The 13,037-nt window shown below is 34.7% G+C and overlaps 1 protein-coding gene across 1 annotated transcript; it reads right to left on the bottom strand.

Moving 5' to 3' along the window:
* Window positions 1-1,890: 1,890 nt before the first annotated feature.
* On the bottom strand, window positions 1,891-2,388 carry LOC109156257 (histone H2B-like). Its single transcript, XM_019304113.1, has one exon. The coding sequence runs from the start codon at window positions 2,386-2,388 to the stop codon at window positions 1,939-1,941; it is 450 nt and encodes a 149-aa protein (XP_019159658.1). The 3' UTR covers window positions 1,891-1,938.
* Window positions 2,389-13,037: the final 10,649 nt, after the last annotated feature.

The raw sequence follows: 13,037 nt of genomic DNA, 5'->3' as shown, positions 1-13,037 counted from the left end.
AGATATTTGTGGTGAGATTTGATTGTTGCTTAATGGGTTCAATTAATGTTGGTGAGATATTGATGGATGATCACAGTTAATTGGATACAACCTAGTAGCTCGACGGAGTATTAGGATATATATGGAGCAATTGTCACTAGAATCATAAGAATCAATACTTAGGAGAGTTAGGAGAGTTAGTTAATTAACTAATAGGTAAACCCCAAATCCCTAGTTTTCTCTCAATTGGAACTTTCTTTGCTTTAATTTCATAAATATTCTTTTTAATTATATTAATTCTAGTCATTTGCGTTTTCTTAACAACAAATTGATTATTTAAGATAACAGTTAATAGTGTTCTTCGTGGGATCGATCCTGGAATACTCCAGGAATTTATACTGTGATTGACTCTGTGCGCTTGCAGATTATAGCAATCGATATATATATATATATATATATATATATATATATATATATATATATATATATATATATATATATATATATATATACTTTTTGTTCAAATGCCGTCACGCCTTAACGTGCGACCAAAAATATTGTCCACATTCCAAAAATAAACATCATTCAATTTTTATTTTTTTCGTATTGCCCCTTTAACTTTTTATAAAGTACTCCATATTCATTGGTAGGTCATAGTTATAATCTACTGTCAAATCAAATTTACTATGCAAAATTTCACGGAGTACTATGCACTTTACCATCGTTCTTCAATTTTTAACCCCCTTAATAGTTCTTCTTCCCATTTTTAAGCTTATGGTATTTTATTCCCTCTACATCTGTGTGCTTTTTTTTTTTTTTTTGAGTTGCGAGCAATGCTTCATCCCCTTTCAATATTTTTTTTTTTTTTTTGAGTTACGAACAATCTTTCACCCCCTTTCTATTATTTTGATCTTTTTGTTTGTTTGTGTGTTTATCAAATCAACAAAATGCATATTGCGTTAATTTATGGAGTAATTTCATATCTTTTGCTCAAATTGATTTTTATTGCATCTATGGACATCTCCAGTCGTGACTTTGATACTTCATATCTATAGATATCTCGAGTCTTTGTTCATCCATATCTTCTTATTGTATAGGAGAATACAAAGGCATTAGAGATTTTTAGAAGTTCAATTTGGTTTGTGTTATTGTATACAAGGTAGTAGTCCGTATTTTTTTTTTTTTTTATTTTTAACTAGTGAGTGTGTATGAAGAATATCAGACGAAGAACAAAGCTGTTTGACAAAGAGATATGAAGAAGTGTACAGATGGGATGAAAAAAAATGTAGAATAGTCAGAGTACATAAAAGGTAAAAATGTAAAGGGAGTTAACTTTTGTTCATTGTCTTTAAGTACGTGCCAAATAAAAATAGGACATACATTTTCGAACAGATGGAGTACTATATATGAAGGTAAGCAAGGAATTGTTTTTACAAGGGTAGTGTCCTGATGTCTATCACACTAATTGAAAAGTTACATTTAGCAACTAAGAGCTAAGCACACCAGCGCGCGCGCACACACACACCGATTTTTATGCCTATTCCACTAGCCTACAAGATTCTTAACACGTGTAAGAACGCGTTAGGTGATTTGTGAATTCTATCTCAAGATCCCAATTGGCATAACGAATGAAAGACATGCTTCATTAGGTATTCTCTTGTGAAATTATATCTTTAGGGCAAAAACATGGAATATGTTTATCAATTACAAAGTAAATTATACCCATTCAAACTAGTCAAAAAATCCACAACACAAACGCAATCAATAAGACAAATTTGTTGCTAATACTAGACAATTATATTCCAATTCTGGATTGAAGAAGCTCAATACACATGACAAATTATTAATAACGTCCAAAATAATATTCAGTAATTGAGATAGAAACATTAACAACATTTAGTACTTGTAAAGCCTAACCCTAGGTCAAATAAAAGAGGGCCAATTATGAATAACAAATTTTTAAGTACTTGTGAACTTGGTCACCGCCTTGGTTCCCTCAGAAATTGCATGTTTAGCTAATTCGCCAGGCAATACAAGCTTGGCAGCGGCCTGAATCTCTCGGGAAGTAATCGTTGGCTTCTTATTATAGTGGGCAAGCTTGGTAGCCTCTTGTGCCAATTTCTCAAAGATGTCATTGATGAAGTTATTCATGATCCCTATGGCCTTACTAGAGATCCCAAGGTCGGGGTGGACATTCTTCAGCCCCTTGAAGATGTAGGTCTTGTAAGACTCAATGTTCTTCTTCGTCTTTTTCTTCTTCTTGTCACCGGAAGCGGTGCCAACGTCCTTGGGAAGCTTCTTCCCACGCTTGGGCTTCTTTTCCACTGTTTCCTTCTCGCCTACAATGGCATTCTTTTCCTCTGTCGATTTCTTTTCAATTGGCTTCTTGTTTGTTTTTTTCTGTGCCATTGTATCAAGATTTCTACAGAAAAAATCTTGGGTTTGATGAAAAGAAGAAAATGGGATTTTAGGTGATGGCGAAATAGTGAGTTTCGATGAGAGGTTTATATAGAAGCTGATGATGAAACCTAATTGGCTATGCAAGGTATGCGTGGATTGATGAGGTGGAAGGATATGGAGTGTTTGATGATGATTTTGAATGCGATGGTAAATCAACGCTGGAGATTAACTCCTTAAAGTAGGATTTGTGTTTTTCAAATTTTGGGTACGGATGGAGGGAAATTTTAGAGATTTCAATTTGGCGCCTAAGACAACTGGGCCGAGCTTCTAGCCCATGGAAATAACAATATTTGGGGGTCCATCGTGATTTGTGGCCGACACCGATAATTATATCGTGAATCATGGTCTACATTACAGGATAGACTACAAATATACATATTTATTTTTAGTATACTTAAAATTTTACTTTTAGTATCACTACACCAAATTAAGCATTTAGCGGCGGTTTTTTTGTGTATCGCGGTGGTTTCAAACCGCCACTAGTATGTTTAGCGGCGGTTATTCAACCGTGTCTAAATAGTGTGTCGCGAAGCATTTAGCGGCGGTTTTCAACAACCGCGGGAATTAATGAAAAACTCATTTAGCGGCGGTTTTTGGTGCATTTAGCGGCGGTTACAGAACCGCCGCTACATATATATATTTATTTGAAAAAATTTAGCGGCGATTTTGTAACCGCCACTAAATATATATATTTATTTGAATAAATTTTAGCGGCGGTTTTGTAACCACCGCTAAATATATATATTTATTTGAATAAATTTAGCGGCGATTTTGTAACTGCCGCTAAATATATATATTTATTTGAATAAATTTAGTGGCGGTTTTGTAACCGCCACTAAATATATATATATATATATATATATATATATATATATATATATATATATATATATATTATTGTTTTTGAATAAATTTTAGTGGCAGTTAGTAAGTGTTGCTAAATATTTGTCTTGATTTATTTTTTAAAATAATAGAGGTGGTTATTAAGTGTCACTAAATAATTTTTTGTTTTCATAATTAAGTATCGTTAAATGTTTACATTATTATATTTTTATAATTATCATTTAATTATATTTCTTCAAAAATCTTTATATTCAAATGCGTACCCATTTAATTGAAAAAAATCAATTGTAACTAATATTTATCAAATAATAATATTCAATAGTATTCAAAGAAGTAGCTTCCTCAACTTAACATTTCTTCCATGGTCTTTAATGCATTTTCATTCCCTGACAGTTCATAACATTATTCTTCAAATGCAGATACAGGCAGCGTTTACAATCTCAGTCCTTGACATCTTTAAAAACTCTGGTCATATTTATGAAGTTCTGCATTCACTTTCTCTTCATCCCACATAAACCCTTGAATGTATGTTCTACAAGGAAGATTAAACATATTCAATAATTTAGGATCTTTAATCCATTAGTAAGTTGTGTAAGAAGTTTGCTGGTGAAAGCAACAGAGGTAATCACCTGAACCCACTCAAAATAGCTGATAGTAACTCCACCTGAGTTTGCATAGATGTCTGGTAAAATCACAACTCCTTTCTTTGCTAAAATCTGCAGATCGAATACATTACACTTATCTTCATTTATCAATGGCTTTGAAATTCTTATTACACCTTGATCCTACACAACCCAAACACAAAACCAATGATATAACAATGGTGAAAACTTAACAGCAAGATTTTTTTATTTTTTATTTGAAAACAGTAAGATTGAATCAATTTCCTGGGTATTCTATCTTAGCAAAGAGGAAGTAAATCGCAAGAAGTGTATCAACTGGCCTACAGACCTCCAAATGCTTAAAGCTACACCTCTAACAAAGCAAACCTCTCAACTTATTTATAAATGCATGTACTTCCAATACATGACATTATTTATCATCAATCACAAATAAACAAACTTGAGAAGGGAAGATTACTCAGAAACAGTTGGAAGGCATACATATATATATATATATATATATATATATATATATATATATATATATATATATATATATATATATATATATATATATATATATGATGATGCAGGCAGACACATACATACATCTTAATATGGATGGTTGGTTAATAAATTAAAGTTGTAATACTACCTCAGAAGCCATCCAGCGAAAGCTTCCAACATCAGTAGAAAAATCACCTTCCAGACCCTCCCTACACAGCCCAAAGTCCCCAAGCTTCACACTCTTCTTGCTTTCTGATAGAAAAATATTATCTGCAATCCAAGAAGATTACTTAGCTTGATGACTAAAAAGTTATATCCAAAAAGTCCCCAAGCTTCACAGTTTTAGTATATATGCTATAGGTTCGTTTTTATTATACTATATAGTTTATTTTTAGTATAATATCTAAAAATAAATGTTTGATAAACTAAATAATGAATATTTGTCAGTAGTTCGCTTTTCAGTATGGACCAATGTCCACAAAATAATTTGTTCTGAAATAAAGAATAGCCACCGAAAACTAAAGCTGACGGATATCTCACAAAGAGATTATTTTTATTGTATATTGTTATTATTATAAAAAAAAATTACAAGATATAATGAATAACTATTTTGTTGGGGTGATGAGGGAAACCACAATCAGTCAGTCACTACCAAGGGTGTGAATAACCATATTGGAGTTATTGGATACTTCCACCTAACGCAAAGGCAAAGCCTAATCCAAGGATGAATAAGACAATGAGGGTCTAGTTGGCGACACATTGTCGAACAACATGGAGCATTCACGCCTCTAAGGCAATACTCTAGTGGATGAGGTAAACCAGCCTAGATTGTCCATAACTGAACGGCTCAAGCCAAGAAGGACAATAGAGACAATGTATTGCTTCCACTAAGAGTCGAACTTGGAACATTGTGGTTACCAAAATAAGGCAATTTGGATGCATTATTTGGGTGCATATTGTTCCTTCTTTGGGTGCATATTGTTCCTTCTTTGGGTGCATATTTTTCCTTTTTCGAGTGCATGTTGTTACTTCTTTGAGTGCATAACTTAGAACTTAAGGTGCATAAGTTTAGACCGTTGTGTGTATAACTTCAGAACTTAAGGTGCATAAATTTATATTGTTAGGTGCATAACTTTAAAATGTTATCTTTGCACTGTAAGGTGCATAAGTTTGCACCTTAATTGGGGTGTATAGAGTTTAGCATACGAGTGCATACATTTTGATCATTAGGTGCATAACTTTGTTGCCTTAGGTGCATACTTTTTTTTTTTTTTTAAATAACGGAACGTTTATTAACGGCGAATAGCCTGAAGCGAGGCGAAGCCTCTGAGATCGTACAAATAAGCCAAATTGGCCTTTACAGGCAAAGCGTCAACAGTAGAAAAGAGCCTAGGAGACTGAGAATCTAAGCCAGCTGCTGCGAGGGCATCTGCAACTTGATTTGCTTCTCGATAGACATGCTTAATCGCAGAACCCCATGAGTGCATGCAAGAACGAGCAAAGAGGACCGCGTTTGCTATCTTCCAAGGAACCCTGGATGTATCTGTGCTCACCAAAGCAGCAAGAGCGAGGGAGTCCACTTCCACCGCACAAGGCCTCCGGGCGAAGGCATTGCACCATAGCAAAGCGGCCTGAAGAGAGAAAGCTTCTGCTTCCAAGGCCGATGAAGCATCCACACGGAAACATAAACCCGCCACCAGGCACCTGCGGGAGTCTCGTAGACACGCACCTCCCGCAGCCCCCTGAGCTCCAAAGGCCGCGTCAGTATTAAGCTTGAGCGTCCCCGACGGCGAAGTTAGCCACTTTATCCATACCGTGAGACGCTGCGGCGGCACATCGAGCTTGGCCACCAAACCAGATGCTATAAGAAAGTCATCACCCTGCCCCTTGCGACGAACTCTTCGAAGGCTAGAGATCATGAAAAGCTCGTGCTTAATTCGGCTGATGGCAGCGGGGCCGTCAGAGAGCCAGCGCCATAAATGCCTTGGTTATATGAACACCAAAGCACATAAAGAACGAGGCATGGCAGGATCTTCGCACACCATTCCACTGCAGTTCCCGGAGGCGCTAACAACCACCAAGCGTGGCACTCTGCCCGAATTGAAGATGCAACAGTTACTAGACCAAAAACCTCCCGGAAATGCCTCCAAACCTGGCTAGCAACCCCACAGCGGTAGAGACATGCAATGCTCCAATTCTGCTGAGTCAGAAAAGCACAACGGACAAACCGAAAGGGAGACATAAATTAAAATTCTGGAGAATGTTTGGAAAAGGCAAAATTCGGTGCAGCACTCTCCACATGAAAACTGAAACTTTCGATGGTATCCCTCCACTCCAAATGCAGCCTAAGGACAGACTTTGGCTCGCCTTCAACCTCAGCGCATCATATGCCGACGATACAGAGAACTCGCCGTAGGGATCAAGAGTCCATAAGACTATTTCTGAGTTTACTGTGGTGTTGTCCTCCACAAAGGTCTTGGCGTGATGCATGCGTCTCCAGGTAAAGGAAGCAGGCACACGGGTATCATCAACTGGCCTAATTGCGTGCATGAAGTCACTCCACAAAGAGCCCCCTCGAAGGTAGCTGAAGTATAATTTGGCCGAATATGCCTCTTGGATGGTGTCAAGTGATCGAATCCCAAGCCCGCCTTCTTCAACTGGCACTACTGGAAATTATGAAATTTCCGACCACCTGAAAATGATCTTAAATTAAGTTGATACCAAAAAGTCTAAAAAGTGGTCGGAAATAGCAACAAAGGTTTTTCTGGATACCAAAAGTGGTCGGAACAAGGCTTTCGACTTGATTTAAGATCAATTTCAGGTGGTCGGAAATTCCATAATTTCCAGTAGTGTGGGAAACACACCTTTCTCCAAGCCACCCAATGCCGTTTTAGTTTGCCGCCTTCCAGTCCCCACAAAAAATTTGCAAACTTGGTTTCAAGAGCCTTCTGCGTTTGTCTGGGCAAGGGAACGGAGTTACGGAGGCCACAGTGTACGACGGGATCATAGATAAAACATACCAGATTAAAGTTAACTGCCCTCCTGGTGAAAGGAAAGTGCGTTGCCAACTGAGTATCCTGCTATCCACCCGTTCAAGAGTGTGTTGATAAAAAATAGGTCTGTTCCTGCCTTTGAAAAGGCTCACTCCAAGGTAGCGAACATGCCAATTGGACTGCTGCATCTTCAAAATGTCGGACATAACTTCTATCCTACTGCGAGAGCATCTTTTTGAGGTTATAAAGAAGCTCTTGTTGTAGTTTATCTTTTGCTCAGAGCCCTCTTGGTAGGTGCATACTTTAGAAACTATGGGTGTATAATTTTCAACATTTATGTGCATAACATTATTGTAAGACTTTTCCGTATAATATATATTATACATTATGGGTCTTACTTATGTGGTGCAAGTGGACTAGGCCCATTAAATAATTGGTTGGACTAGACATTTAGGTTTAAGTCTTATTTCACCAATATGCTTATATAAAGCTTGTATTGATGGGATACGAGATACATGAATATTTATTATGGTACTCATGCTGCTTAGAAAATACCAGTACACCATCTAGGGTTCTGAGTTAAGTATGAGACAAAACGGCTAACCCTATTCTGCAGATCTACTGTTCAAGAGGCAACACAAACATGATATCAACCATGACTGGAGATCTACAGTGCTTCCGATTCCGCTACTACGAGTTAAGTTTCTTGTAGATTATGCTCTGTATATTTAAATCTCACATTTGGTATCAGAGCCTTTATCAATCTCTGTCTGGTTGATTGTTTTGCCTAAACAAGAAAAACAACATTAATTAATATCGTATAGATTGATTTTTACTATATGTTGTTTTCCGAAATATTGTCTTATGGACTTGATTGATTATTGTTTCTATGTTGTTTCCGTATTTTTTTTTTTTGAAATCCACCGCCATCGAATTTTGGCCGGAGGAATACGGTTCGAAGGTAACAAATTGTAGAGCTCTCTAGTGGCAAAGGAGTTCGCTGGAAATCAGTCATCAGATGCGGCGTTGTCTACTACGTTTTTACCAACGTTGGCGTAGCGATAGTGTCGTAGGCGCAGTGGGGTGGCGACCGACTTCATTTAAAAAAAAAAAAAAAAAAAGTTGGCTGCCATGGTGGCGGTCATCACCATCTGCGACACCGACAGTGCGTCATTAAATCGTAGGGGCACCGTAGGATGTTGTTCGCGGCTTCCATGGTTGCATCCCGGTTGCTGCTTCTTCTTCATCGACGCTGCAGTGAAGAAAGGGAAGAAGCCGCCGTCTTCGCCACTGAAAAATTCCGGCGACACTAGTATATATCTTGATGTCGTCTCTCTCTTCCACCTTCTGCGGCGGCGACTTCGATTTAGTTTTCCTTTGCGGAGTCCGTACGACCGACTATGGCGTTGGAAATTCTGTGAGGATAAGGAAAGTTCTGGTACATTTCCTATTAATATCCAATTTGCCTCTATCTTACCATATATTGTTTTATTTGTCAATCATTTAGTAATTTACATATTAATAAAATAGGTAAATGGTAATTATTAAGTTTATTATTTCCATATTAATATTACCTAATTTAATATTGTATATTATTGGCAAATGCTAAACGTTTGGAAATTACTTGTTTTGAAATATTGATGTCATTTAATTTTCTCTTAATTTTGGCATTAAGTTCATAATTAAATTATTATTCAACTTTAGGCAAATATTAAGTTTTTAAATTTGCTATTTGAATTTTAATTTAATATTGAGGTTCATATTAAATTGCCTTAAGTATTGCAATTTATTTATTTAGTATTTATGAGTTAATATATATTAAAAGAGTTAATACCCAAAATCGTCCTCGACTATAGTGGTTTTTCTCAATTTCGTCCTAAACGACTTTGGTGACCTAATATCGTCCCAGACTTTTGTGTTTCGCTCAATTTAGTCCCAGACTTTTGTGTTTTTGCTCAATTTAGTCCCTCATTTGTTATTTTGTCCATTAGGTGTTAAATAAATAGACAATTCAGTAATTTTAATATTGACATCTCTTTACTCATAGACATGTGAACTGCGAAATCTCTTTTTTTTTTTTTTTACAAATTACTCTCAGAATTACTCCTAAAACTGCGAATATAAAATTTGATTTGTAGGTCCGGGAGTAATTCTGGGTGTAATTCGTACAAGAAATAGGAATTTCGCACTTCACAAGTTGAAAGTAAAGAGAGATCAATATTGACGTTACTAAATTGTCCCTTTATTTAACACCAATTTGACGGAATAACAAATGGAGGACTAAATTGAGCGAAACACAAAAGTCTGGGACGATATTAGGTCACCAAAGTCGTTTAGGACGAAATTGAGAAAAACCACTATAGTCGAGGACAATTTTGGGTATTAACTCTATATTAAAATGTAAAATCCAAGCATGCTAAGTATTTTTATAATTTCATTGTTATAATTATGCATTTAGAAAAGCATGTCTTAAGGATGGATTTAACATATTATTAACTCATAGACTATGTATTAAATATCATTCAACTTTGGATCTTTAGGTCAATTTTGGACATTATGACCTACTAAAGTCGCTTGTTTTGGTTTCCAATTTAATTTTGGGCATATTTTAGTCCTATATTTCACTTGGGACTAAAACCGATTTTGAACAAGTTATTTTGGACCTATATTGGGTCATTAAGTTTGGATCCCACCATTATTGAGTGATATTTTAATAATAATCATAGCTATTTTATTTTGACTTATAACATGTATTTTATGATAATAATATTGATTATTATGCATAACATATTTACTAAGTCTTAATTATTACTGACTACCATATTTTGTTAATGGTATTCATGGTTGGTAATAATATTAAGTTTTGATGTATTTCAGTATTAGATTATTTTATATCCATGTCATAACTCACTTGGACCATTTAGTTTATGGGTCTAATTTGAGTAATTGAGTGCTATAATTATTATCTCGGGTCTATTTATGAGCCATTAAGAATTTAAGGATTATAATTGTTATTTTGGCCATTAAAAATTACAACTATTGTTTATGTTGATTATATTTTTAATCTATCAATAGTTTTCAGGCCTTAATAATAATATTAATTCCTTTAATAATATAATAAGCGATATAGTTGGTATATTGGCTTAACAATGGTAATTTAATTATTACCCTAATTTCAGTCTCCCTAAAAAGACATTATGGTCTTGGTTAATTATTATGTGGTGATATGAGATTGACATTCAGTATCCCTTAATTACAGTTTTGCCTTTATTATAGTTAATTGGCAATATTAATAACTGTTATTAAGTTTAGGGGCTAATCTCGTTTATTATCTTTCATAATAATAATTATTTCTACGTAATCTATTATGTTTGGAAAGATTACCTATTTGGTGGTTATTGTTACGTGACGTTGCATTGAGGTTACTGACGATGAAGATGGGAGAATTATAGCACTATGGGAGATGCAGTTTGCATCATTAAGGTTAGTCATTAAATTTTATTATTATTTATTTTTGGTAATTAGTGCTATAGTTATAGTTTGACTTCTATAATTTTGAAATTGTCACATTTTATTTCCTTAAGAAAAATGGAAACATTAAAGAAGGTATATTACCATACTTTGGTTGTTATTACCAAATATTAATGGTGATTATAAGGTTATTTATTACCATTAATATTTTAATGATAACATTATTATTATGGTTTATTTATGAATCCTAAATTGTTTCCAATTATGTTTATGTGGCAATGCTTCGGATAAGAAATTTTTTTTAGGCAACTATTGACTATTGCCATTATTTTTCATAATTCATTTAGTCTTTGAATTATGATTAATGTTATTGCCCATATTTGGTTATGTATGATTCATACTCTTTGAACGGTTGTTTTGTGCATTTGATCATATTAAGTGCATAATATTAAGTTTAATTATGCAATTAAGTTTTGTGAGATTTTGATTTACAAATGACAACATATCCTTTTGGCTTGATATTGTTATAATTTGTGAATTTAGTTATTTCTCATAAATTTGATCTTTATGCATTGAAACATTTTGTCAAGGCTTACAGTTTAAAATTTCAAAATTATTGAAATCTCATATTGTAAATTGCTTTGAACTATGCAATTTGTTTGTAATATATGAGTTTAATATTTAATTTTATGCATATTTGTCCTAAGCATAATATTCTGTTTTAAATTATGCAATTTTGTCTTATTATGCCTTTAGAAATGCATAAATTTAGGATGGAATTATATTAGTTCCTAATTAAGTTGGACTAATGCATAAACTTTAGTTGCGGTAGTGCTTGAATTTAAGCACGCTTAGTCCGTTAATTTAATTCATCAATTTAAAGCCTTAACCGTAGGTGAATCTACAATCTTTAGATCTTCGAAACGATTTTACTTCAAACATGAGAACACATAACTTAGGGAAGTTTCTTGGGGAGGAATACTAGTTCTATGGCCCTGGCTTAAAAGCCTTGTTGCTACTAGTCCCCTTGCGACGCTACTCTGTCTAAGGAGTTGGTATTTAACCGAGCTTCATCTCGACCAACTTTCCTGGGAGTATACCTAATAATTGTCTACCATGTGTTGGTTTAATTTGTTTGTTAGGCTTTAAATTCCCCTTTTGCCAAGTGATTACAATTTTAGATTAATTAAAGAGCAGCCACATGCAGCATATTTAATTTACTAAAAATTGTCTATGGTTTATAAATTACATAAAGATGGCAATGATAAGTGTCTAGTGATCTTATAATTTTAATGAGTTGGGGAGTAACCACAGCATCCTTAATTAGCTAAAATTATATATTAAGCAGTTTATCTTGATCACATACAGTTTTGGACATATCATTTGTGATTATAGGAGATATTACTCACTTTTTCAGTAGAGGACATATTACTATGGTTCGTGTGTTTTGTTCTTTGATGAGAGTTTGCTAGTACTTGCACCAAGTGGGAGACTGTAAGACTTTCCCGTATAATATATATTATATATTATGGGCCTTACTTATGTGGTGCAAGTGGACTAGGCCCATTAAATAATTGGTTGGACTGGACATTTAGGTTTAAGTCTTATTTCACCAATATGCCTATATAAAGCTTGTATTGATGGGATACGAGATACATGAATATTTATTATGGTACTCATGCTGCTCAAAAAATACCAGTACACCATCTAGGGTTCTGAGTTAAGTATGAGACAAAACGGCTAACCTAATTCTGCAGATCTACTGTTCAAGAGGCAACACAAACATGATATCAACCATGACTGGAGATCTACAGTGCTTCCACTTCCGCTACTACGAGTTAAGTTTCTTGTAGATTATGCTCTGTATATTTAAATCTCACAATTATAACATTGAACTTAATATGCATAACTTTGAAAACTAAATGAAGATACGGGTGCATAACTCTAGGAAGCGCCTTAAAAAAAAATCCTTCATTCTGAGTAGTTGATATAGATTAGATCAATGGCTCAGATCTCACCACATTTTCACCTGAGAGTTCCTCCGCATGTGAATGCGATGAAAAATGAACGCTGTAGCTTAATTCCAAGAAGGATTTACACTTTTCAAAGTCGGGGTACAGAGGGAGGAAGCTCTCAAATATTTTGATTTGGAGCCTTTTGTTCTCAAAGATATTTTTATTTG

The sequence above is a fragment of the Ipomoea nil genome, unplaced genomic scaffold, assembly GCF_001879475.1.
Source record: "Ipomoea nil cultivar Tokyo-kokei standard unplaced genomic scaffold, Asagao_1.1 scaffold2705, whole genome shotgun sequence".
NCBI classification, from domain to species: domain Eukaryota; kingdom Viridiplantae; phylum Streptophyta; class Magnoliopsida; order Solanales; family Convolvulaceae; genus Ipomoea; species Ipomoea nil.
The sequence above is the reverse complement of the archived record's forward strand: the minus strand, read 5'-3'. Positions and strand labels throughout refer to the sequence as shown.